The sequence below is a fragment of the Salarias fasciatus genome, chromosome 11 (assembly GCF_902148845.1).
Source record: "Salarias fasciatus chromosome 11, fSalaFa1.1, whole genome shotgun sequence".
NCBI lineage: Eukaryota > Metazoa > Chordata > Actinopteri > Blenniiformes > Blenniidae > Salarias > Salarias fasciatus.
The window spans coordinates 30,315,172-30,340,122 of record NC_043755.1 but is presented as its reverse complement, the minus strand read 5'-3'; the positions used below and the strand labels follow the sequence as shown (position 1 = coordinate 30,340,122).

Genomic DNA, 24,951 nt, shown 5'->3' with positions numbered 1-24,951 from the left:
ATATATAATAAGAACATACTTGCATGCATTCAAAAACATACATGGACTTGCTTACACATTTTATTCCTTTTCATATGAGATACATGTCTTTTCTTTATATTTGCATTTAAATTGATTAATGTTTGAACAGCATTTTAATGTCCTATCTAATAAATTCCACTTTGTGACATCAATCACAGAGACACACATTTCTGTGAGAGTTGTCCTTACACCTCTAGGTTTAAAGTCCAAGTTTCTTCTACTTGTTTCACTGTTTAATGTTAAAAACATTTGCAACTGACGAGGTAACAGATGCTGCTTTGCCTTATACACGGCCTTTAATGTTTGTAGATCAACTAAATCCTTTAATTTTAATAATCCTGACTTCAGAAATAGTTTTGTAGTGTGCTCTCTTGGAGCTACTTTATTAATTGTTCTTATGGCCCTTTTTTGTAAAATCACTAATGGCACTAATGTTTCATTTGGAAAAACTATATGAGTCAAAGATTTATTTTTATTTCTAATGTCAGTTCTGTTTTAATTTAGGTAATAACTTTATGAATAACTTTATAAGAATAATGAATAAGTTTATTTTCAGTAAAGGCCTCATTTTGTTCTTTTGGGTTAGGGTATTGAAGCACATCCTTCTGAAAATGTTCATCACTGTGCCTTGGACAGATGGGAAGTAGTTTAAGAATAACATCTTTACCAACGTCATCTATTCTATTCTATAAATGCAGACTAAAACAAAAGCCTAACTGTCAAAACTCCAAGGTCCAAACATCCTTCTTCCCAGATCTTTCCATTCAGCACGGCGGACATAAGGCCTCAGCCATTGAACCTGCTCAGTTTCCCCTTCACATTGTTCCAGAAACTGCTCCCAGAATGCAGAGTAAACATCCCGCGGTACCCCAGCACCACCGAAAACTTTTTCATTCACAAAGTCCATCTTCAGAGTCACATCCACACTGCAGTCTTCAACATGCTGTGTTTCTCTGGAGTCTCCAGCTGAGACCGATGAAGGAAGTTGACTGTGATTATGTCCTGTTCGTTTTCCTGCTGGAACAACACACACATAAAAGACATAAAGACAATAATGGTCAATGAGCTGAGTCGGAAGAAACACTGTGAGTGTTACATACAATATTTACTATGAATAAAATCACATTGCAATGTGTCTGAAGCACAAAATCATTTTAAATTCAAAACCTTAGAGTTCAGTTTGCTTATTTTTATGTTTTGGGTGATTTCTGCTTGCAATGATTCATCTTAACTGTTCTGTCTACAGTGTAAAAAAAAGTTAATCTTGCTTGTAAATTATCGCAACTGTCTTGTCTTATCTCTTCTTTTTCAGGGTGGTGTGAAGTTGTTCCATACGACAGAGAGTTTGACCAATCAGAGACCAGAGCAAACAGTTGGACCAATCAGAGGCCAGCAGCCGACAGCTGGACCAATCAGGTGAGGGCGGGAGTTTTTAAACGGGACAGAAGTCAGCTGCTCAGCGACAGACAGTTTGGAGCTCGGAGCTACTCGCGGTGACTTTTCTTGTGTTGTACCGGAAAATTCTAACACACACTCACGGAGAGGACACACTCTAGGAGACTAGACTGTCGCGTCTGTCCGGACACACCGCGCGGAGCAGAGCGGCGACATGGAGGAGCCCGCTGCTCAGAGCCGCTGTGAGTGCCCCAGACAACGTGTGGGTGTGTTTCATGGTGGCGTGTGTGTTTCACGACTGTGTGGGTTTGTGGTTCATGATGGTGGTAGTGGTGTGTGTGTGTGTGTGTGTATGTGTGTGTGTTTGTGGTTTATGATGATGGTGGCGTGTCTGTGCGTGTGTTTCACCATCAGGTGGCGTGTGTATGTGTTTCTCATGGTGGTGTGTGTGTATCTTTCATGGTAATGGTGTGTGTGTGTTTCATGGTGTGCAGATGTGCGCCTGACAGCAGAGCAGATGGATGAACAGAGGATCCAGAATGTGGCCTATCAGTACCTGTGCAGACTGGAGGAGGCCAAAAGGTCAGTGTGTTTAAGTATGCATAAGAGTGTGTGCGTGTGTGTGTTCATCAGTGGGGTCTGAAAGCAGCGACTTGGATCCACAGAAGATGATGATACACATGTCCTCCTAGCCTGGATGTGGTTACCATGAATCTGCCCCGCTCCTGACCTCTGTCTTTACAACTCCACAGGTGGATCGAGGCGTGTTTGGGGGAGGAGCTACCGGCTCCCACCGAACTCGAGGAGGCACTGAGGAACGGAGTTGTTCTCGCCAAACTGGGCCATCGGTTCGCTCCAAATTCAGTCCCCGTGAAGAAGATCTTCGACCCGGATCAGCAGCGATACCAGGTCACTTGACACACTAAACAGCAGGCCAGGCCCCATCAGCAGAAAACCTGCTTGATTCAGTAGCCTCAGAGAGGCTGTGGGTCTCCCAGCAGCCTAAACCTGCAGCTGCCTCACGAGGAAATGGTCCAGGGTGGTTTGAACCAGCCTTAACGGCAAGTTTTATGAAATAGAAACAGAGGTCTTTAAGCCTAACCTGAGAGGAGCCTGATGGCTGGAAACTCTGCCTCATGCTCTATTTTCAGACCTTGTTTGCATAACGTTTCTAGTGAAAAAGGCTTCGTTTTTAGTCTTAACTCCCAGGTTCCTCACAGTGGAACATCCAGTGATGTGTAGATCATTTCCCTCTCAGATTTTGTGAGCCAAATATGGTATCTGTCGTTTTATCTGAGTTCATATGTGTGTGTGTGTGTCTGTGTGTGTGTGTCTGTGTGTGTGTGTGTGTCTGTGTGAATACAACACTACCTAACAAACGGTTGTGCTGTTGTGTCTGCTGCATTCAGGCCATGGGGCTGCAGTTCCGCCATACTGACAACATCAACCACTGGAGAAACGCCATGACGGCGCTGGGACTGCCCGCGGTCAGTGAGCTCTTTGACTGGACAGAATATGAACCGGCTGTTCTTACTGTTGACTGAGTCATTGCTGGTGTTGTTTGTATTTGTGATGGTATTGTTTTGGTGATGCTGTTGTTTGTCGTAGCACCCCCCTGAGCTCAAACGACAGCGTTTGTGTAGTTTATATATTTTATTCATTACTGTTTGTGAAGCTGGTGTTGTCTTTGTGATGGGGTTGTTTGTGTTGTCAGATCTTCCATCCTGAAACTACAGACGTGTACGACAAGAAGAACATGCCAAGAGCCATTTACTGCATCCATGCACTCAGGTCAGTCTCTCCCTGGGTCTCTCTGCCACCCTGGGTCTCTCTCTTTGCTCCCCCGGGTCTCTCTGCCCCCCCGGGTCTCTGCATTGACCACTGTGCCTCTTTGCAGTCTCTACCTCTACAGGCTGGGCTTGGCTCCGCAGATTCATGATCTCTATGGAAAAGTCAAGTTCACAGGTAAACATGTGAAGGTTCAGGGTGGGACTTGCACCCCAGACTCTGGACCATGGTTGTGAATGATGTGAGACAGTTTTGATTTGTCATTCAGTAAACCAGTCAAACTTTCCATCCAGTCAAAATTAAACTTTCCTTTGCCCCAACCCAACATTTGTCAAATAGCGGTCAATTAAGAACCATCTTTTAGAGGATAAACATGCTAAAACCCCCTGCTGTGGACCAATCCTGTGTGTGGTTTGTGCAGAGGAGGAGATCACCAACATGAAGCTGGAGTTGGATAAATATGGGATCCAGATGCCCGTCTTCAACAAGATCGGAGGGATCCTGGCCAACGAGCTGTCGGTGGACGAAGCAGCAGGTGGGAGCAGTGCTCTGATTGGCTGTGAGCTCAGCCGTAGGTTTTCAGGAGTAACCTGCGCTCTCTCATCAGTCCATGCAGCGGTGGTCGCCATCAATAAGGCGCTGGACAAAGGGGACGTGAGCGTGACGGCGGCGGCCCTGAAGAACCCCGCGGCGCTGCTCAGTGACCTGCATGAGCCGCTGATGAGCGTCTACCAGGCGCTGCTGCAGGAGGAACGCAGCAAAAAGGCCCAACTCGCCACGGTGAGATCCCGATACGCTCTGGAGACGCCTTGTGCTGATCAGAGCATGCTAATGAAGTGTGTGTCTGTGTGTGTGTGCTGCAGGCCTCGGACACTCGGGATAAAGACATGTATGAAGAGTATCTGACTCAGCAGGAGATCCAGAAACATGTCAACACCTGTAATGGTAAGACTCAGACTCCGCCCCCCCTCCAGTGAGTGAGAGCTGGTGACCGGTGGTGACTAACGGCTGGCGGTGCGTCTCAGTTCGCTCGGCTGTGGAGCAGGTGGACGAAGCTCTGGAAGATGAAGATGAGCTGGCTCTGCTGTCGGCGCTGCAGCTGCCATGCTTGGCCCTCAGGGGCCTCCATACCTGCAACGGCCCCTGGTACCTGGAACAGCTGGCCTCAGACCGACAACAGAAAGCTATGGTACACACACACCAAAGGCCCAAAATTATGTAAAATTATGTAAAATTCAGCAATTATGTAAAAAATCAGCCACAATACACTTTGACTACAATGCTGTTGGTTTCACTGCAGTGGAACATTTGTGTCTCTGCAACAATAAGAAAAGAATGAAAGTCAAAACGACAGTGTTTAAAAATGTCTTCTCTGTCTCGCTAACCTCTGGTCCAGGGCCAGGGCTGTGTTGATCCTCTGGAGCCGGACGAGCTGCAGGAAGCGGTTTCCATGGCCAACCAGGATGCTCAGAGAGCTGCGAACGGTGGGATGTTGCCCGGCTGTGGCCGCATGCTTCAGTACCTGCATCAAAAACACCTGCTGACCGTGTGTGTGCGTGTGTGATTTTCAGAGCAGACAGCGCTGCAGCGTCTAAACAAATCCCTGCACGGCAACGACCCCAGACACACAGTCAGCTGCTTGATGACCCCTGACCTCCAGCTGCCGGAAGTGTTTCCATTTGCTGCAGAGTTTTATCACAGAGAGCTGCGACTGCTGCAGAGGCGGAGCCCCGAGGTAACTGCCTGCTGAGACAAACCCGAGACCCGAGATGTTCCACATGGCTTATTGTTCTGTTGCTTCAACAAAAAAGAACAAATATTTAAAGTCCGTCTCTCCATCTCCCTGCTGTGGTCTAGATAAAAACATAAAACCGCGTTCAAGTAACCTGTTTTTCGTGCGATACCTGTTGTCTCCTCCAGGGGAAGCTGGACCTGGAAAAGCTCTATTGTGCTCTGGAGATTCTCTCTCCTGTGGCCCTCATCAATCAGAGCCTTAAGGCGGGGCTGTTTCAGCAGTTCAGCAGCTCATTGGTCAGTCCCTCTGTGGGGTTCTCTGATGTAGACCCCGACCTGCTCGACAAGTGAGTCTCTGAGGCCCCGTTTACACAACAAACAACCGAAAACGCCACTGTTTTCACATTCATTTGGTAGCATCTTGAAAACGATCTCCGCACTCATGGATGCGGTAGAACTGCTGGAAGTCACGTTAGAGGGTTTTTTTCAAGTACGACCATGCAAACAGGACAGTGTGAAGTATTCCTCCACTGTTATTGTCCATCTAGTCCAGGGGTCTGCGACCTGCAGCTCTGGAGCCAGCAGCTCTGTAGTCGCTCCATGAAGCTTTCACAACATGAAATGTGAATGAACACTGAAGTTACATTATTATAGTTACATATCTCAGTACTATTGAAAAGGATATTCCAGTTTTTGTTCAAACTGTATTGGGGAATATGAGTAAAATATGTAAAAAAGCTAAAACCACAAGAAATGGGGGGGGGAAAGGAAGATAGAGCAGGTTAAAAAACGGAAAATGTCTAGATTTCTAAAATAAAATAAAATGTTATAAAATGTAATAAAACATGTTTAGAAAAAAACATGCAAAACTGATAAAAAGGAGGTAAAATGGCTGAAACGGCTACATTTCAAAATTTTCAAGAAAAAACATCTTAAAGAGGAGCAAAAGTGTTAAATTCGAGTAAGAAAATTGCTTAAATGTGTTAAAAGGTTCATTATTCTGAACTGTAGTTAAAACTTCATGGATATATCCTAACATATCATTTTTGTATTTGAATCAAAATTATATATAAAACGCCATAAGATGCTTTAGCCTCATTTTAAAGGTTGAATGTGCTTTAATGACTCCAAATCAAATTGACATAGTGGAAAGTCAGAAAAATGGCTCTTTTGGTCCAAAAGGTTGTGCAGAACTGTTCGCTATGGCAGTGATTTGCATGTGTGGTACAAGAGGTTAAAAAAACCTTACTTTTGTGTGAACAAGCTCCCAAAATGCAACACCTGTTTGAAGTTTTGTCTTGAAAATGTTGTGGAAGGGAGTCCTTCCCTTTTCACACACTTGCTGAGGCTCTGACACTGCTGTTCAGGTACTTTGAGCATCTGCTTGGCGTGAAGCAGCGAGCGAGCGGAGAAATTCTCACTTACAATCAGCTGCAGGAAGGAATCGGCTTCGTCAACGTCTCGGTGCAGGACGAACATCAGCGTAAGTCAGCAGCACTCGCGGATCCACAAACCGGCTTTGCTTGTGTCCTCCGTCTGACCTCTGATCTGACGGCAGAGCTGCTGGCGGTGGGCCTGATGAACAAGGCCGTGGTTCGAGGAGACGCCCAGCAGCTGCTGTCTGCCCTGCAGACGCCTTCCTGCGGACTGGAGCACGTCCTGCCTGAGCACGCCTGCAGGTACCTGACGCTGCTGACCAGAGCCCAGCAGCACAGAGCTCAGGTAACTCACCGCGCCCATTTGTGTTCCGAGTGAACCCGGGAGCTCCGTCCTAACGCCACGCGGCGTCCCACTGTCCATCAGGTGCGCAGAGACCCGGGAGCCGAGCTGTGGTTGGCTGATATCCAGGAAGCAGTGAGGAGAGCCAATCACGACAGTCAGGACGCTCTGAAGCGTGAGTCTGAGTTTGGACCCCTGGAGAGCTGCGGCGCCTGAACGCTTCCTAACGCCTGCTGTGTGTCCGCAGTGTGTCTGTGGCTGGCTGCGGTGAACCAGGCTGTGAGGGACAACAGAGACGAGCAGACTCTGAGGGTTCTGTCTCTTTCTGACATGGAGCTGAGAGGAGTTTTAGCAGAGTGCGCTGCGGACTATCAGAGAGAGCTCAGAGCGCTGCAGACACACCTCGCCAACACAGGTAACACACACACACACACCAGCACACACTCGGGTAACACCATCAATGCACACAGGTGAAAGGTGAGTGTGTGTGTCTGTGTTTGTAGGTGACAACAGGAGTCCATGGGTGTGTGTGCGGCTGCAGGATGACTCTTTTTATTATTTTCACCTGAATAAACTGGAGGGAAGCTGGCAGAGGCCGAAAGACTTCAGACACAACTCCATGTTCATCGACCAGCACCAGATACAGGTCACACACACACACACACACACACACACACACACACACACACACACACACACACACACTTGAAGTGCGACCTCCCGTTGTGTGACACCACATGCTCTCCTGCAGGAGGTGGTGTCCGGCGTGACGGCGCGGCACCAGCGTGGCGTGCTGTGGCGGAGTCAGACACCCGCCGCCATCACTATCCAGGTGAGATGATCGGATCCATCGAAGCCGCCGCCTGAGCTGTAACCCCCGGCGACCAACGGTCCACCGTCTCTGTCCTCAGGCTCACTGGAGGATGTTTGTCCAGCGGAGGGCGTATCGAGACCGCCTGGCCTTCCTCCGTTCCCAGACCAGAGCTGTCGTCAAGGTAACGGCTACTTGTCCCCCTCTGTTTTGCGTTGTCAATCGGCGGTGGTGGAAACGATCCCGTCCCTCACCGTCCTGTCTGTGAGCAGATTCAGTCGTTTGTGAAGATGTGGCTGCAGAGAAGAAGGTATCGCGCTCGGCTTCGCTTCTTCAGACGCAACGTGAGTCCAGTGATGGTCGCCCCGCAGTCAGCTGTTAGCTGTTTCTGACAAGTTTTGTCTGAGCAGATGTGGTTTCCATGGTAACGGGCTGTGTCCACAGGTTGCCGCTGTGATTAAGATTCAGGCGTTCTTCAGAGCCAACAGAGCTCGGGAGCTGTACAGGATGCTGGGTAAGTCCGCTCCCGATGGTTCCCGGTGGCAGGGAGTCCAGGAGGACTCATTACTAAGCCCCGCCCTCTCGTCGGTCTCAGTGCACTCGGCCACGCCCCCGCTGTCCGTGGTCAGGAAGTTCGTTCACTTACTGGACCTCGGCGACGGTGACATCAGAGAGGAGGCGGAGCTCCTCCGTCTGAGGGAGGAGGTGGTGAGGAGCATCCGCTTCAACCGGCAGCTGGAGGCAGACCTGGACCTGATGGACCTGAAGATCGGCCTGCTGGTCCGCAACCGGGCCACCCTGCAGGTGACAGCCCGACGGAGAGCCCACACCTGTCTCCGCCTGTTCCACACCTGTCTCCGCCCGTTCTACAGTTGTGTGTCTCTGTGCGCACTCAGGAAGTGGTGTCTCACTGCAAGAAACTAACAAAGAAGAACAAGGAGCAGCTGTCGGACATGATGGATCTGGAGAGAACTAAAGGACTGAAGGCTCTGAGCCGTGAGCGGCGGGACCGCCTGGAGGCCTACCAGCACCTGTTCTACCTGCTGCAGGTAACACACGCACACTCTCTCGCACACACACACCTGTTGTACCTGCTGGACGTGACGCACTGCGTGTGCGTGTGCGTGTGCGTGTGTGTGTTTGCCTCAGACGCAGCCGCTGTACCTGGCCCAGCTGATCTTCCTGATGCCTCAGTGCCGCTCCACCGCCTTCATGGAGATGCTGATCTTCAGTCTGTTCCACTACGGCTCGGACCGCCGCGAGGCATACCTGCTGCTGCAGCTCTTCACCCAGGCTCTGCGATACGAGATCAGGTCAGTCCCACCAGCTGGGCCTGTGAGATGTCCCCCTGGACTCGTTTGACCCCCTCCCTCCCTCCCTCCCTGCTTCCGGCTGTCAGGCTGAAGGTGGAGCGGCCTCAGGACGTGGCCACGGGGAATCCCACCGTCATGAAGATGGTGGTGAACTTCTACCGCCACGCCCGGGGTCAGAACACCCTGCGGGAGATTCTGGGTCCGGCTCTGAGGGACGTCCTGCTGGACCGGACCCTGTCCATCCGCACCGACCCGGTGGACGTCTACAAGACCTGGATCAATCAGACCGAGACGCAGACCGGACAGAGGAGGTCAGAGCGGTGAAAGCCCGTCCGTCTGGCCCGTCTGTCTCGCCCGTCTCCCTCACCGGTCCGTCTCGCCTGTCCGTGCAGCTCACTGCCTTACGAGGTTTCTGCTGAAGTTGCCCTGAGTCACCCTGAAGTTCAGAGACGCATCGACATCGCCATCATCAACCTGAAGAACCTGACGGACAGAATCCTCAAAGCCATCACCTCCAACCTCCACAAACTGCCGTAAGAGTGTGTGTGTGTCAGTGTGTGTACAGACTGCAGTGGGTCTGTGTGTATAGATATGATCAGTGCAGTACGTGTGTGTGGGTGTGTGTAGATGACTCTAAATCTGTGTGTGTGTTGCAGTTACGGTCTACGTTACATGGCGAAGACACTCCGAGATGCTCTGCAGACCAAGTTTCCTGACGCCAGCGAGGACGAGCTGTACAAGGTGAGATAGAGCTGCTGTCCCGAGACCCGCAGTGACTGCTCCAGGAATCGAACCTGTGATCCTGACACTGGCGTGTTACGTGTGCACCGCTGCTTCCGAGCAGATCGTGGGGAACCTGGTCTATTACCGCTACATGAACCCGGCCATCGTGGCTCCAGACGGCTTCGACGTGGTGGACCGCTCGGTCGGTTCTGCCCTGCAGCCCGAGCAGCGCCACCTGCTGGGCACCATCGCCCGCACGCTGCAGCACGCCGCCGCCAACAAGCACTTCCACGGGGACGGCTACCACGTCCGAGCCCTGAACCAGTACATCAGCAAGACCCACGGCACATTCAGGTCCCGCCCCGACCCCCTTTCACCGCAGCTGATTTGTCCGGGTTTAAGTCGGGCTGCACCTCCACAGGGGGGGCAGGCGAGCCTCCGGTTCAGGTCCTGATGGTTCTGTTTGTGTCTGCAGGAGGCTCCTGGTGTCGGTCTGCGACGTCCCCGAACCAGAGGACCGGTTCGGAATGGACGAGTACTCCGAGCTGCTGATCGTCAACAGGCCCGTCGTCTACATCTCCGTCAGCGAGCTGCTCAACACCCACAAGGTGAGGCCCGGGGGGACCGAGCTGGGTCTGGGTCTGGCTCTGATCCCGTTCTCTGGACCTGTAAGCACACCATCTCTGTGTCTCTGCAGCTGCTGCTGGAGCATCAGGAGGTTTTGAGTCCAGACCCGTCAGACCCTCTCAGTGTGCTGCTGAAGGACCTGGGACCAGTTCCCACGCTGCAGGACCTCATCGGTACGGCGGCTAAACAGTCCTGCTCGTTTCAAATCTGCCCACCTTCCCGACCCTGTGGATCACTCCGTCTCTTCCCCCACCTCAGGAGAGTCTGCATCAGTGGATCCAGGATCAGAGTCCAGCAGGATGGAGGTCTCGCTGACTCTCACCAACAAGTTTGACATCTTCAGTGACACAGACAATAAACCTGATACCCGAGGACTCCTGCTCAGGTCTGTTGGAGCGTTAGCCTGCCCTGATCGGGTCTGTTAGCACATTAGCAGTTCCTGCTTGATTAATATTTTCTTTTTCCAATTCTTCAGCACCAAGCAGCTGATCATCGACGTCATCAGGACTCAGCCAGGTGATTCTCTCGGCGTCATCCTGAGGACAACACACTCGCCTGACCAGGTGAGACCACTGAACTGGGAATCCTGAAATCCACATCCAGATCTAAATTCTTTAAGTGGTGCAAGACAAAATAATGAAAGAACTGTGCAGACACCACTCATTTTGATTTCTGCTTTAAGACCCCTGACCTCTTGGTGTTTTAACGTTGTGTTTACTCGCGGCGGTCAGGAGGCCTGCCATGACTGGCTGATACAGCGTCGGCTTCGCCAGGACAACCGAACGCCTGAGAAGCTGAAGAGAAACCAGTCGTTGATCGCCAACGGCAACCTGAGCTTGGAGGAGAAGAAGCGGAAGATCCTGAGGAGTCTCCGCCGTTTGGAGGGAATGGGAGTCCTGAGGGCGCCGCACGGCGAGGACCACATCCTGCAGATGATCGCCAAGGTGACGCCATGACGCCCTCGGCGCCACTTTGAAATCGGCCCCACCTTTTTCTCTGCTGCTGATCACCTCGGTTCCTCCTCAGGACATCCGTCAGCAGCGGATGCGGCGCCAGCGGCGGGGGGCGGAGCTTGCGAAGCTGCGTCAGACTCTGAGCAGCCTCCAGGTGAAGAGCAGCTTCCACAGCGAGCAGGTGGACTACTACAGACACTACATCAACAGCTGTCTGGATCAGCTGACCTCCGGGTACGTACACACGCACACACACACTAATTTGCCGACGTGTACTCGCTCGTTCCCACAGCCTTCAACGTTTGATCATTGTTCTGTGTTGCAGCAAATCGAACAATAAGAAGGCAGCAGACAGTAAAGGGAAGAAGACGCCTCCTGCTTTGAGCTACAGCGCCGCCCGTCTGCAGGAGAAGGGAGTGCTGCTCGAGATTGAGGACCTGCCGAACACACAGTGAGGACACACGATAAACACATGTAACACACACACATAGACACAACATATGCATGTCACTCCATAAATGCCACTTTTAATGTGTTGCTGTTGTTGTAATGTTTTTGTCTGTTATGGCAACCAGTCATTGATGGTGTTGATTTTATAATTTTTTTTGTGTGTGTTGTGGGTTTTAACTTCAGCTGTTCAAATGTACTTGTTTGAAGTTGTTTTTTTTAATTTTCTTGTCTGTTTTGGTGTCGTTGACTGATGTTTCCTTGTCTTGTGTACAGGTTTAAAAACGTGGTGTTTGACATCGTTCCTGCAGCAGAAAAGGGAAGTTTCACCGTCAGCGCTCGCTTCCTGGGCGTCCAGATGGAAGAGTTTGTGCTCAAATATCAGGTACAGCTGCGTCCCAGCGCCTCACAAACTGCACACCCAGTCCGGTACTGGTGACTTAACTGCATGCGTTTGTGGTTCAGGACCTGCTGCAGCTGCAGTACGAGGGCGTGGCCGTGATGAAGATGTTCGATAAAGCCAAAATCAACGTCAATCTGCTCATCTTCCTCCTCAACAAGAAGTTCTTCAAGAAGTGAACTGAGCGGCACTCACCCCACTCCTGTCTTTGAGAACCATGTTAATGCTTTAATATCCTACAGAGTGAGATATCCCTACACTCCTATCTTTGAACACAAATTCACTCCGTTTTGATTGAGTGAAACCTATTTTATACATGTTTTTCATCTCACTACGTAATCTGTTTTTAAATGCATAGTGGTATCTATGTCTGTTTTATCTTTGTCTTCATGTCTGTTGTTTTGTCTAAAATAAAGTTTCTTTTTATTCTACAAAGGCTAATTCTCTCTAGTGTAGTCTGTGTTCTCACTCTTACAGTCTGATAAAAAAATTGCCACATAGATGCTCAGTGCCATGCTTGCAAAACCAAGACCGTTTAATTCCATGGCACCACAGCACAACCATCAGTGGGGGGTTACCATAGCACGACCTCCAAATGGAAAACATACAAGCCAGTTGTATTTGTTGTAGTATATCCTCCTCCATACTCCATTCTCAGAACTAATCTTGAGTTACTTTAATGTAGATGTTGCTAATGGAAGTCTCAACATTGCGTTTAGTTCACTACTGTCTTAGACACTACTGTCTTTAGGCAGATGGAAAAAAGCCCACTCATTTTATTGATCTTGTTCTCACTAATGGTCTTGACAGCGATCAATGGACAAGTTGTTGGACCACTTAAGAGTCAGTGATTGGTATGACACAATAAGTCAACAACCTGAATTCCTGGTAGACCGAGGACCTTCAGATACATCTTTCAACCCAAAAGCAAAAGAAAATGTCTCTTCATTCTGTTTTTATTGAATCAGCCATCAGAGATGATACTTGACAGACTTCATTTCAATTCATATATATATATAGCACCAATTACAGCATAATTTCTAGACACTTACAGAGAAAATCCAACAGGAGGGGTCTATATTATTGCACGGTGGAACAGCATATGGTTAATTAGGGGTTCAGTGTGTTGTTCGAGGGGAAGGGGAATGGAACCTGCAACCTTTCTATTGAGAGACTTCTCTACCAATCAAGCTACAGCCGCCACCAAAGCGGTGCAGTGGATGGAGTTTGAGTGACACATCAGGGCCAGCAGAGGGCGCCAGACGTCTTTCCAGGCGCCGCTCTTATTGTGAAACTCTCCGGGCGGAAGTGGTGTGGGGCTCTGTGCGGATGGCAGAGGCCGCGGCTAACTCGGCTCACCGAGCTAACGGAGCTGCCCGGCCGGTCGGATGGCCGCAGACGGCCGCTGGAAGGTGAGTTCCCCTCCTGAATTTCTTCTTTTCCCACAAGGAGGGGAAACATGGCCTGTCGCACATGGAGCTGCGCTGTGCGCGTGCTCACCGAGAGCCGCTGCATTAGCTTCCTGCTAATCGGGCTAACAACATCACAACATCCGAGAGCTAGCTCATCTGACCGCGGCTCTTGAAACTCTCGCGGGTTAAACCTCGAACCCCCGTCTGTGTCTCCAGAGGAAGACTTCTGCAGAAGAAGACGTGAGTCCTCGTGACGTCAAACGTGCCGCAATGATGCCACAGGCAGCGTCCTCACCTGAGACAGGTGAGTCCAGCTGTCCACGGGGTGCACGAGCAGCTGGGGAGGAGAGCTCTAAACTGTGTATGCGTGCGCGTGCTCAGGTGGGCGGGCCCCGTGGAAAGACGTGGGTGCCATGGAAACCAGTGACAGCGAGCTTGGACAACTGGACATCGACTTGGACAGGAAGTCCAAGCGGCTGAATCTGACGTCCAACAACGTGCGCGCCATTCTGCATGTAAGTGAGGTGAACTCTGTCCTCGGTCAACACGGACATGTCCTCGCGCATCTGTGATCTCGTTCCAGGAAACAGTAACCTGTCCTCTGCTGAGTGTCCCCATTAATGTGTCATCTGTCCCCTGTCAGGAGGTGATCACCCATGAACACGTAGTGGCCATGATGAAGACAACCATCAGAGACACTCAGAACCTGCCGATGTTTGTAAGTCCCAATGCATAGTGTGTGTGTGGGTTCTCGAAGCCAATGATATTTATTGAGGAGCAGACCCTTTGTACTGTATCTCCTCTCTCTAAGGAGGATGAAGGACTGACTGACCTTATTCACAGTTGCCTACAAACAGGCTGTTATCTCCCAGAGGCAGCCGGAGGTCTCTGTGCAACCCTCCCTATCGAGAAACGCGCTGCCGATCCCCAGTGGAGGCTGATCCATCTCCAGCCGGATGTTGAAGGACTCAGTCCCCAAAACCGACAGTTGCTGTTGTTTTCCTGCTAAGCTGAGGAAACCCGTGATCATCTCTGACTCGCTGTTAGAGACTAACCTTCCTCTTTGCTCTGCTGCATCAGTGGTTAGCTAAGTTAAACCATGGATTTCACAACATCCTCTTCGTCTTTGGACCAGGGTGCTTGGTAACCCAGTGCAGGAATGTCAGCTTCCTGTCAGGACAGGAGTAGATCTCACCAGTGACAAAGTGGTGTCAGACTTGGTAGAATTTGTTTTTTGTTTAGACTGTTTAAAGCGCAAACACATAGTGCTTCACTTCAGACAAGTGTGCGTGTGTGTTGATATTTCATATGAAATTTTATACTCCTTACCCTTATTTGTTTTTCTATTCTGTAAATATGAAAGCTGGATCTCTAATGGATCAGTTAAAGGTCTGTTAAACGTCCTGTGTCTGTCTTCTCTCTCATCAGGAGCCTAAAATGACCCGGTCCAGACTGAAACAGACCATTCAACAGGTATCGAAGGTCTCATTTCTGTCGTTCCACTGTCGCCTCTGATTGTGGAGCTTGAAAAGTCTTTTAAACCCGTATGTTTACATCTTGCAGCCACCAGACTGGAGTGGGACAGCAGTGAACACAGCCAAGGTAAGCTTTTCCTGTTTCTGTCTCACTGTTGATATGTATTTGTAAATTGTAGTTGTATAGAGTGAGGACAGAGTCTTTCTCTCTCACTCTCAAATGGAAGGAAAGTCTAAGGAGGAGAGAAACTTTTCTTAAAATATTTTATTAACTGGTTTTTGTGAGAAGGTTCTTCTCTGTATTTGCGTAGCTGTGTCCAGTTTCAGGTTATGGAGTAAATTAGAATTCCCCTGCACATTTACAAGTTCCTGATGTTTCTGCAACAATAAGGCCAGAATTGATATCACTGCCAGTGAGTGCATACAGGGCAGGACAGAAGTGTTTATTAGTTGGATCTCTTAACATCTGATAGGCCAAGAATGAATCAACAATTCTGTGTTCAACCAAGAGATGGATAAAGCTTTTCTGCCTGTGATTTTCAGTACAATGGTTCATTAGAGTTTTTTTTTTTTAAGTTTAAGCAAACTATTAGGTCCAGAGTTCTGGTACCAAGGGTTTTAGTAACATCAGGACACTGGATGAAGTTACTCTGGTCTGTACTGGGCCACGCAAAATTCAAAGAAAAAAAAGGTAGAAGTCTTTTTTAAGCTGATGTCATGTTTGAGCTTAAGGTCGAACTTTCTGCAAACTGGATGATAACTTGACAAAGTTTGTGAGCACTGGGCCCTGAGAAGTGTCGTGCTCTGTCGCTTTCTCCTGCAGCCTCCTCAGTTTGTGGACATTGATCTCGAGGACGATGAAGACTCTTCTGAAGAGTATTGTCCTGATGAGGATGAGGAAGATGAAGAGGATACAGCAGAGGAGGTGAGTTCACCTCCTTCGCCTGTCAGCCACTAAGCAATACAGACGTTAGCAGAGAGACCGTAATGACTCAAGTATGAACACCATAACCCAGTCACAACGCATGAACACATTATGTAAACATTAAGAACATTAACGAATCTGTTGACACATTAACGTGGCAGCAAGTCAACCATGAGCACAGCAGTGACTCTCTACGTCAGCATTTACTGAGTTAAGTGTTCTTCTTTGTTCTCAGAGTCTTCTCAGTGACGCCGACAGCCTGACTTCGCCTCCCAGAATTCACCAGGGCTTTCAGGCCAGACTACTGGCCGAGCGGATTCAGGGACCACAGCAGGTACTCTGACCTCTGACCCTGCAGGAGACCTCTGACCCTGCAGGTACCTTGATCTCTGACCTGTTATTCAGACAGGCGCAGGCGACCTGAGACATGAGGTGAACTCGACTTCAGCTGCTGAAAAGATTTCCTTTCTGGAGAGACTGAACACTGTGGAGGCAGAGCTGGACTACAGCTCCGCCTACAGCTACCAGCCGGTAGGTCCCGCCTGATGTTTCCCCTGTCTGCCGCCTCCCTGTCCGCCTCTCACCTGACACTCCCCCGTCTCTCAGTCTCTGGACAGGAGGAACGATGACGACGGGGACGAAGGCAGTTTGGCGTGCCGTACACGCTCCAAACTGCCTCTGGTGAACGTTCCCCTGGGGCAGCTGGAGGCGGAGCTTCTGGCTCCTGACATCACGGCCGACATGTACGAGGAGCACAGTATGCAGGGGCAGGAGGACCGCCACTGGACGGAGTGGCTGCAGAGTCTGATGGCACCCGACTGTGAAGGTCTGTGTCTGGTCTTTAACGTTCGACGCCTCGTCTTTTGACTCAGACGAGTTGTCTTTTACTTCTCGTTTCTCTCATCGCCTGGTTGCCTTTGCTGGAACTCCTTGTTGTTTTTTATTCAGAGGAGGCCGAAGACGACGATGACCCTGAATATGATTTTGTGAAGGACCTGGCTGAACCTGACCGGGAGGACTACAGGACAGACCGAGCTGTACAAATCACTAGTAAGAGATCATAGGGCATGAATTATCTATTTTACAATGTATTAATCACTGCCTGTGGCTCACTGACACATCATTGTAACTGTTTTATTGAATTCCATGGAGATGCTGTCTCACTTTAGTTTATGCTTCTTTGTTGCTGTCAGTTCTGGTTTGATGGTTGTGTAGTTAAACGTTATTCTTTGTTGTCATCTATTGCTGTAGTTTTGATTGTTTCTTGTTGCTGTTTATTCTTGTGCTCACAAATCTGTTATTGTTACTTATTGTTTTTGTATTTAATTCTCAGTAGTTGTCATTGTTGGTGCGGATAGTTGCTTTTTCATGGATGTCTGGCTCTGCGTTTTTCAGAGAAGGAAGTGAACGAGCTGCTGGAGGAGCTTTTTGACACGGTGAGGCCAGCAGGTGTGGAGCACATGTCCTCATTTCTGCCACAGCTGGTTGACCCACTGATGTTTGCTCACTGCAGCTGCAGGAGGAAGAGCACGGGGAAGAACATGAGGAGGAGCAGGTGGAGGAACAGGTGGTGCAGTCTCAGCCCAGACCAAAGTTTAATGTCCCTCAAGCTTTACGGTAACTACATACACTCGCATTCCCCAGCAGTGACGATGTTTTCTCTTGCGCTGAGTTGTATTCATGTGTAGTGATGGTCGGAGCTCCCTCCGATTGGGGCTTGGCGTCGTCTAGTAGGGACTGTTCATTCTCCTGATAGTACGTCGTTCCCCCTAGAGGGACTGTTTGGTCTCCCATAAGCATCTTTAATTTGTCCATCGGGACGGGGCATCCTCTTGTAGAGCCTTTAATGTTCTTCCGTGGGGATTATTCGTTCTCCCGTAGGGACGGTGCAGCAGAGTCGTGCTGTGTCCGTTTGGGTCGGGAGATACAGTAACGTCCCTGCTGTCGCTGCTTTCTCTGTCAGAACATGACGAAGCAGCTGGTTTGACAGGAAACAGTCTCCACCCTGCTGTGCGGACAGCCGGCTGAGTGGTTCAGTGACTGCTGGTTTCCATCGAGGACTGTCCCGTGTGTGTTCTCTGTAGTTTCGAGGCACCGTTAGCCAACATGTTGACCGAGCGCCGGCAGACGGTCAGAAAGCGGTACGAGGCTCTGCAGCACAGAAAAGCCTTACAGGACACCACCAACTGTCTCCATGGCAACGCTGCCCCAAAGGACAAACCCACCGTGCCCACCCACCAGCTGACCTTTCTGTTAAGTCTGGACCGTGCCCACAAACTGCAGCTGCAGCAGCAGATCCAGCAGGTAGAGTTACAACACTGCTCGCCACATAGATCCTGGTCTGGGTCTGGGACCCGATCCTGGTCTTGAGGCTCTCTAGAATAAAGCCACGATGTGACCAGAGCTTTTCTGTGCAGCATGTTCAGCTGCTGACAGAGATCCACCTACTGACCCGGAACATCTCCGCCTTACTGCCCCAGGCCAACACCACCAAGCAGTACCTGGTAAGTCAACAACGCCAACACTGCATGGTTCGCGAAGAACAGAAAACTACCTGATTAGTAACAAATGTCAAGTTCCACTTGATTAATGAACAATAACACTGTCTGGTTGGTAAACTCTACCTGGCTAGTAAACAACAATACATGGTAAATAACCAAAATTAGTTCAAGCTAACATGGCTATGCTAGTTATACATAAGTCTCGCTAGTGACTCCTACCCTCTAGTCTATTATACTTGATGGAGGACATGTTGGATCATAGAACTAAACTCTGAGTGGCTCCTCCTCCTCCAACAGGAAGAACTGCAGCAGTTTGCCCGGCGTCGTGAGGAAGTCAACCTCCCCTCTACATTCAGAGTGTGTAACCTGACGGGGGCGCTGGAGCTCCTGGAGGAGGTGGAGAAGAGAGAGGAGCCTCCTCCTGCTGCTCCTGCTGCTCCTGCTGCCTCCGCCTCCAGGTGCCGCTGGCTCCCCACCATGACTGCTGCTACCAACAGTAAGTTCCTGCTCTGGGTTGTGGTCCTGAACCCAGAGGTGGGAGATTGGAGCCTGATCAAGTCATCTCCATGCCATGTTTTTGCTCTGACCATGTATCACACCAGGTGAATCTAATCAACCCTGCTCCTCAGCTTGTCTGTGGTACATGGTGAGGGCAAAAACATGGCATGGAGATGACTTGATCAGGCTTCAATCTCCCACCTCTGCCTGAACCTGATTTTGGTCCAGGTTCTAATCCTGCTTCTACTCGTTCTGTCTCTGGTCTGATGTGGATTTTCCTTGTGACTGTGATGTGGTCCGTGCCGTGTTGTTGGTCCTGCTTATGGCCATGATGTTGCTCCTGGACCTGACGGTGTTTCAGTTCTGAGCCTGGTTCTGGTTTTGTGCAGGCCTGGCGTTCCCCCTCCTGCCTGCACACACTGCCTGGCTGTTCGCCACCCGGCCCGTCTTCCTCTACCCAGAACTGCTGCCCGTCTGCAGCCTGGACCCGGCCCTGCACAGCAAAGCACACCGGACTTTTTATACAGCAGGAGAGGAGGGGTAAACACACACAAACACACACTGTGCACACATGTGGTAGACATGGGAGTTGTGTACATGCTCCACACGTTGTACATGGATTAAGCACACACAGTGTACCCACAGTAATGTGAAGTAAGCCTGTAGATTTTAATACATTTCAAATGTTCAAGAATAAAAACGATGGACATGTTGCTGTGTTTTCTAGTAGACTAAACATACAAAAACAACTTGATTTCAACATTGTTAAAGCGCAACACTGTAAATATTGGTGATCAATATTGAAGAAGCGTGACACACTGTGAAACATACACTGTACTCCTGATCCAGACACCGAAGTGATGCAGTCGGATCACTTCCTGTTATGATCACAGTGATGAACGCGACTTTTCCCATGATGCTCCTGTCAGACTCATGGCTCTCGGGCTGAAGCACTTTGAGCAGACTGTGCAGCCGGAGCAGCTGATCAGCTCCTACCTGCTCTGCAAGAACCCGTGGAATTTAAAGAAGCACCTCCGAGACCTGGGCGGCCCCAGAACGCCGCCGGACCACCCGGTCAAGGTGACAGCACTGCGCCGCCGTCGTCTGTGGAAACCCGTGGAGGAGCGTCTGTAGTGAAGGTCAACTTTGTGTTTTCCAGATGTTCCTGAAGCAGGGCGTTCTTCCTCCGCTGCCCCTGGCCTGCAGCAGAGTCCAGCCTGGAGACCAGCGCCCCCCGGTGGACAGAAACACCCCCAACATGCCCAACTGGCTCAAGGTCTGTCGGCTCACGGAGACTCGTCGTATGTACTGCAGCGCGCTAACTCACCAGACTCCCGGTCGCCTCCCACAGAGCAGCCAGCAGATCATCCAGAAGACGCGGCTCGGCGCCTCCGGTTACTCCCCCTGTCTGCCCCCTGATGTCACGCTCAGACTTCATCCCTATTGGCTGAAAAAGTCGTCGCAGCCCCGGACGCGGCCCCGCCCCCACCGGCGCCTCTTCAGGCTGGCGCACACCGCCTCCCTGCTGCCGCTGGCCAAGGCGCCGCCCGACGGACAGTTGAACGGCCAGTCCTTCAGCTCGCTGGCTCCTCCCGTGCCGTGCGTCGGCTCGCTCTCCGATTGGTCCGCAGCCGCAGGAGCCCCCGCCCTGGCCCCGCCTCCCGTCTGTGGCGCCGTTCCTCTGGCCGGGGTTCATCCGGACCCCTCCCACCACGTCCTGTCCTGCATTCCCATTGGCGACAGCCTTCCTCCCGGCGCCCTCCCCTTCCCCCCCACGCCCGGCCTCCCCACTTCAAATACCACCATGCCTTGCTCGGCTGCCGCGCTGAAGCCGGGTTACGTCCTCCTCCAGATGGTGTGGAGACCACCTGCTCCTCCGACCACCTCCCAGCATGCAGCGGGGCATCACCTCCCCACGCCACTGGCGCAGGAGGGAGGGGAGGAGCAGAGGCAAGGCGGGACGGGAGGAGAAGAGGTGACCGGAGGTGGAGGAGGCGGAGAGGAGGGGAGGAGGGACGGAGCAGCGGGAGAAGGTGGAGAAGAAGGGAGGAGGGATGGAGGAGCAGGTGGAGAGGGAGGGAGGAGAGATGGAGGGGGAGGCGGAGGGGAAGAGAGGAGGGATGGAGGAGGTGGTGGAGAGGAGGGGAGGAGCGATGGAGGAGGGGGCGGTGGAGAGGAGGGGAGGAGCGACGGAGGAACGGGAGACGGCGGGGAGGAGGACAGACAGGCGGGCGGCGGGGGTGGAGACAGGGAGGAGGAGGACGAGGAGGAGGAGGACTTCGATGACCTGACGCAGGACGAGGACGAGGAGGAAGTGATGTCATCGGCGTCGGAGGAGTCGGTGCTGTCGGTTCCCGAGTTACAGGTAAACCCCCAAGGCGTGTGTACGTGTGTGCGCTTATGTGTGTGTCAGCTGGCTCAGTGGCGCCTTCTCCTGTCCGTCCTGCAGGAGACCATGAAGCAGCTGACCTGGCTGGCAGCAGAGCGCCGCCTGTGCGGGGACGGGGACTCAGAGGAGGACCACTCCCCGACCTCTCAGGAGGAAGAGGACGAGGACGAAGACCAGAAGGAGGAGGAGTCGGGGGACGGCCGGAGCCCAAAGGCCGGCCTCGACGAGGAGGCGCTGTCCGGCGAGGGGACGCCCAGAGGAGGACGGAGGTGTCCGGGACGAGGACGAGGTCTGACCTTCCTGCGAGGCGCTGGAGCAACAACCACCCCACCAACAGCAGCAGCTCTCTAAATGTCCCCGGCGTCTCTGTCCTCGGCAGGCCGAACTCGTCCTCTGGGAGGTCTCAGGCGGACACGTCAGGAGCGTCTCAGCAAGGACACCACCAAGCTGCTGCAGCTGCTGGATGAAAACATCGTTGAGAACGACCCGCATAGAGAGATTAAAGACACCGCCTTCGCCCAGAGTTACCTCAACCGGGTGAGACGCTCTGCCCGTCCGTCCCTCTGCTGCCTGCCGTCTGTCCTCTGGCCCGGAGCTGTGTTTGTGACCTGGCGTGTCCACAGGTGCGTGAGGCGCTGCAGGACATCCCCGCTCAGGTGGAGGAGTTTGTTCTGCTGCTGAACCAGTTCGAGCAGGCGGGAGACGAACAGGAAGTGACGCTGCTCTTCAGGAAGCTGCGGTTCATCCTGGGGAATCGCACCGACCTCCTCCGAGACTTCGCGGCGTTCCTGCACCCGGAGCAGGCGTTACACTGCGGCCTGGTGAGTCTCACGGGTCCGCCTCGCATGTCTCTCGCTCGTGCATCAGACACATCTCAGGTGCGTCTCTGTGGCCTGTGATTGGTCGTTCGGTGCAGTGGGAGGAGCAGCAAGCCTTCGAGCGCAGCCGGCGGTTTCTGCGGCAGCTGGAGATCAGCTTTGGAGAAAATCCGTCTCATTACCAAAAGATCATCAAAGCTCTGCAGACCGGTCCGGACCTGAGTCCAGGAGGCATCCATGAGGTACACACACACACACACACACACACACACACACACACACACACACACACACACACACACACTGCTCTGCCCCCTGCACACACACTGACACATGCCTCTACTCAGGAATAGCACTTATTGACAGAGCCAAAACCATTTAAATACAGAGATTACGCTTGGAAATCTTTGAATTTTTTAATTTTCCATCGAATTCTATCGATAAAGAAAAATGTCCCCGGTTAAAACTCCACTTGGAAAAATCATTCTTGACCTCCAAGAAATAATAAACACATTCATAGAATTCTAGAAAAAAAAACCCTGTATCTTCTGAACTGAACACACAAGATGAGCAATTCAAGGCCTTAGAAGCATCCGTCTCAATAGAAGGACTACATGAAGCTGTCCATCACATGCCTGATAAGAAAAGCTCCAGAACCCAGCGGAGACCCTGCATATTTTAGGATGATTGAGAGGATTAAGGAGTCTTTCACCTTCTGTCCTTACATGAACTGCACAAATAAACCGGCTCAAGACCCCACACTCCCGTCTAACCGTTGGTCAGCATTACTAATCAGTGGAGCCCAAGCGAGCTGTACAGTCTATGAACCCTTCTAAAATACCTGATGGTCAAACGCCACATTTACATTGCAAGTCTCCATGCTCGGATCAGATTTGCTGCCGAAATCTGATCAGTTTTAATGGACTTTTTTTTTTTTAAATAGGTTTACAGGTATTTTAGAATGAAATCTTCTGCATATGTTGCAGTTATTTATTTCCTCCTCTCAGACACACAGCGACTGTAGTCGTGATGACGTGAGCAGTTTTCCTGAGGAGCGCAGGGATTAAAATCAGAAACAGATGGTCAGACTGGCCCCGGTGCATCTGGTCTGGCCCTGAAGTCAAGTGTTGAGTACAGGAGTTCTTACTGGAGCCGCACATCACCAGGAAGCCACGTTTTCAGTTCAACTTTGATATATTTTAGATTCAAACATGTTGATTGTAGATTTTGGATGCCGGGGTTCTACAATCCGGAGATATGTTATTAATTAAAGAGCAAGAAAGATATAAAACAGTTATAAATGGTTGGCCTAATTGTTAGAGCCTTGACCCCATAGTCAACCTGTAACTGGCTGAACCGTGTAACTATTGCTCTTATTAACCGTGTTAGAATTAGAAGAGAAAGTTTTAAAAAGAATTCACTGTTGGTGCTTTTTGGTTTCCAGCTCAAAGCCCAAATGGCGACGCTGCTGAAAGGCCACACCCATCTGCAGGCTGAGTTCTGGGTGTTTTTCGATGAGCTGCGCCCGCCTCCAGCCCGACCGGGACAGTTTGAAGATGCCCACTGGACGGAGGAAGGAGGGGGCGGGTCGGACTGCGGGGACGGCGTCAGCCATTTGTCAGGGGGCGGAGCTGGCGGAGACTTCGAGGAAGTGACGCTGCCTGAGCTGGAAGAGGAAGAGGAGGGGCTTAAACATCAGCCGATGACCAGCCGGCGCCAGAGGAGGAAGATGGACACCAGCTATAAGGTGTGTGTGTGTGTGTGTGTGTTTGTGTGTGTTTCCAGGCCTGTGATTGGTCGGATAACGTGTTTGTGTGCGTTTCCAGGGCTGTGATTGGTCGGATAAAGACTGGCCGTGCCTCTGTCGGGATGTGAAGATGCGCCGACATCGGAGGAAAGGATGCCCTCGTTGCCATGGTAACAAGGTGCGTATCCCTCAGCGGTCAGGTGTGGTGGTTAAACTGCGAGGCTCACCCGCCGCTGTCACCTGCAGGCGTCGGGGGGCGTGTCCCGGGCCATGAAGAGTCTGGACCCCCTCTACACTCAGATCGTCTTCGCCCACGACGACCCCGCAGACAAAGACCTGGACCTGAAGGGGGGCGACGAGAGTCCCGCTCCAGGTGAGCGTCAAGTAGGCTCCACCCGAGGCCCCGGGCCTTCAGCTGGTCACAGTCCACCGCAGTGCATCATGGGAAAGTCTGCTCCCACTCACAGATGACAAAGAGGAGGAGGAGGAAGAGGATGAAGAAGAGGGCGATGAAGATGAGGAGGAGAGCCCCGTGATGAAGAGGAAGAGAGAAGAGGCCCCGCTGTTGCCGTCCGCCTCGTCCACCGGTCCTCCTCGGCCCGGCCCTCCTCCGGACCCGCCCGTCTGCGCCAAGAACATCTCCCTGACAGCGAGCGGCGAGAAGGTGATCCTGTGGACCAGGTACTGCTTCCTCCTCCTCCTCCTCCTCCTTCTTCATCTCCATGAGGAGCAGCTCTCATTGTTGTTGTTGTTTCCAGAGAAGCGGACCGAGTCATCTTGACCACATGTCAGCAGGAAGGAGCCAATCAGAACACGTTCCAGGCGATCTCCAGTCTGCTTGGAAACAAGACTCCCAGCGAGGTGATTGGTGGTTTTATTGAGCGTTCGTGGTGCTTTCAGGTGCCTCGCCGCCTCTCCCCGGTGCTTTCAGGTGTCTCACTGCCTCCTCCCGTTCCTTTCAGGTGTCTCACAGATTTCGGGACTTGATGCGTTTGTTTCGGACAGCAGCTCGTCAAACCAGCTCCGAGGACGAGGCTCCGCCCACTGAAGCAGATGACTGACCAATGTCGGGAGCCAAAGCTCAACCATTTATTTGGAAAAAATGTATTGATAAAGACTGCCTTTATTTAATGTTTTTGTACAAATGATTTTTTTAATAAATGTGGTTTTCATCCACCAGTTCAGTGTGGTGCTTCAAACTGGGTCTGCTCACGTTGTTGCATAATCATACTTGATGGAATAAATCTGTATTTTC

General features: G+C 51.3%; 2 protein-coding genes across 2 annotated transcripts; both read left to right on the top strand.

The window, feature by feature from the left end:
- Window positions 1-1,504: 1,504 nt before the first annotated feature.
- iqgap3 (IQ motif containing GTPase activating protein 3) lies at window positions 1,505-12,279 on the top strand. The gene is made up of 38 exons (XM_030103381.1): window positions 1,505-1,658; window positions 1,911-1,998; window positions 2,169-2,325; window positions 2,826-2,903; window positions 3,131-3,207; window positions 3,314-3,381; window positions 3,626-3,739; window positions 3,812-3,984; window positions 4,068-4,149; window positions 4,230-4,393; window positions 4,601-4,688; window positions 4,776-4,939; window positions 5,125-5,285; window positions 6,306-6,421; window positions 6,497-6,660; window positions 6,742-6,832; window positions 6,905-7,072; window positions 7,161-7,303; window positions 7,409-7,489; window positions 7,569-7,652; window positions 7,741-7,812; window positions 7,913-7,982; window positions 8,064-8,272; window positions 8,365-8,517; window positions 8,618-8,781; window positions 8,868-9,092; window positions 9,174-9,314; window positions 9,438-9,522; window positions 9,626-9,858; window positions 9,980-10,112; window positions 10,202-10,304; window positions 10,390-10,516; window positions 10,607-10,694; window positions 10,863-11,075; window positions 11,158-11,318; window positions 11,410-11,535; window positions 11,808-11,916; window positions 11,997-12,279. Exons 1-38 carry the CDS (start codon window positions 1,631-1,633, stop codon window positions 12,108-12,110), a joined length of 4,815 nt encoding a protein of 1,604 aa, XP_029959241.1. The 5' UTR covers window positions 1,505-1,630; the 3' UTR covers window positions 12,111-12,279.
- A 966-nt stretch (window positions 12,280-13,245) lies between these two features.
- Window positions 13,246-24,875, top strand: gon4lb (gon-4 like b). The gene is made up of 31 exons (XM_030103479.1): window positions 13,246-13,343; window positions 13,560-13,647; window positions 13,725-13,858; window positions 13,987-14,061; window positions 14,772-14,825; window positions 14,907-14,945; window positions 15,642-15,743; window positions 15,979-16,077; window positions 16,149-16,274; window positions 16,350-16,569; window positions 16,692-16,793; window positions 17,139-17,179; window positions 17,257-17,360; window positions 17,828-18,047; window positions 18,161-18,247; window positions 18,542-18,740; window positions 19,132-19,282; window positions 19,672-19,822; window positions 19,902-20,018; window positions 20,094-20,783; window positions 20,922-21,107; window positions 21,192-21,420; window positions 21,511-21,668; window positions 21,755-21,952; window positions 22,048-22,191; window positions 23,394-23,696; window positions 23,776-23,874; window positions 23,943-24,069; window positions 24,164-24,377; window positions 24,455-24,557; window positions 24,659-24,875. Exons 1-31 carry the CDS (start codon window positions 13,320-13,322, stop codon window positions 24,755-24,757), a joined length of 4,683 nt encoding a protein of 1,560 aa, XP_029959339.1. The 5' UTR covers window positions 13,246-13,319; the 3' UTR covers window positions 24,758-24,875.
- The last annotated feature ends 76 nt before the right edge of the window (window positions 24,876-24,951 follow it).

Excerpts from the sequence above, each read along its gene's own strand:
- iqgap3 (XM_030103381.1), top strand. The coding sequence starts at position 1,631 with ATGGAGGAGCCCGCTGCTCAGAGCCGCT. Across the intron at positions 7,813-7,912 it reads TTCGCTTCTTCAGACGCAAC|GTTGCCGCTGTGATTAAGAT; the intron begins GTGAGTCCAGTG and ends CTGTGTCCACAG. Across the intron at positions 8,273-8,364 it reads GCAACCGGGCCACCCTGCAG|GAAGTGGTGTCTCACTGCAA; the intron begins GTGACAGCCCGA and ends GTGCGCACTCAG.
- gon4lb (XM_030103479.1), top strand. The coding sequence starts at position 13,320 with ATGGCCGCAGACGGCCGCTGGAAG. Across the intron at positions 16,570-16,691 it reads GATGGCACCCGACTGTGAAG|AGGAGGCCGAAGACGACGAT; the intron begins GTCTGTGTCTGG and ends TTTTTTATTCAG. Across the intron at positions 21,108-21,191 it reads TGTCGGTTCCCGAGTTACAG|GAGACCATGAAGCAGCTGAC; the intron begins GTAAACCCCCAA and ends TCCGTCCTGCAG.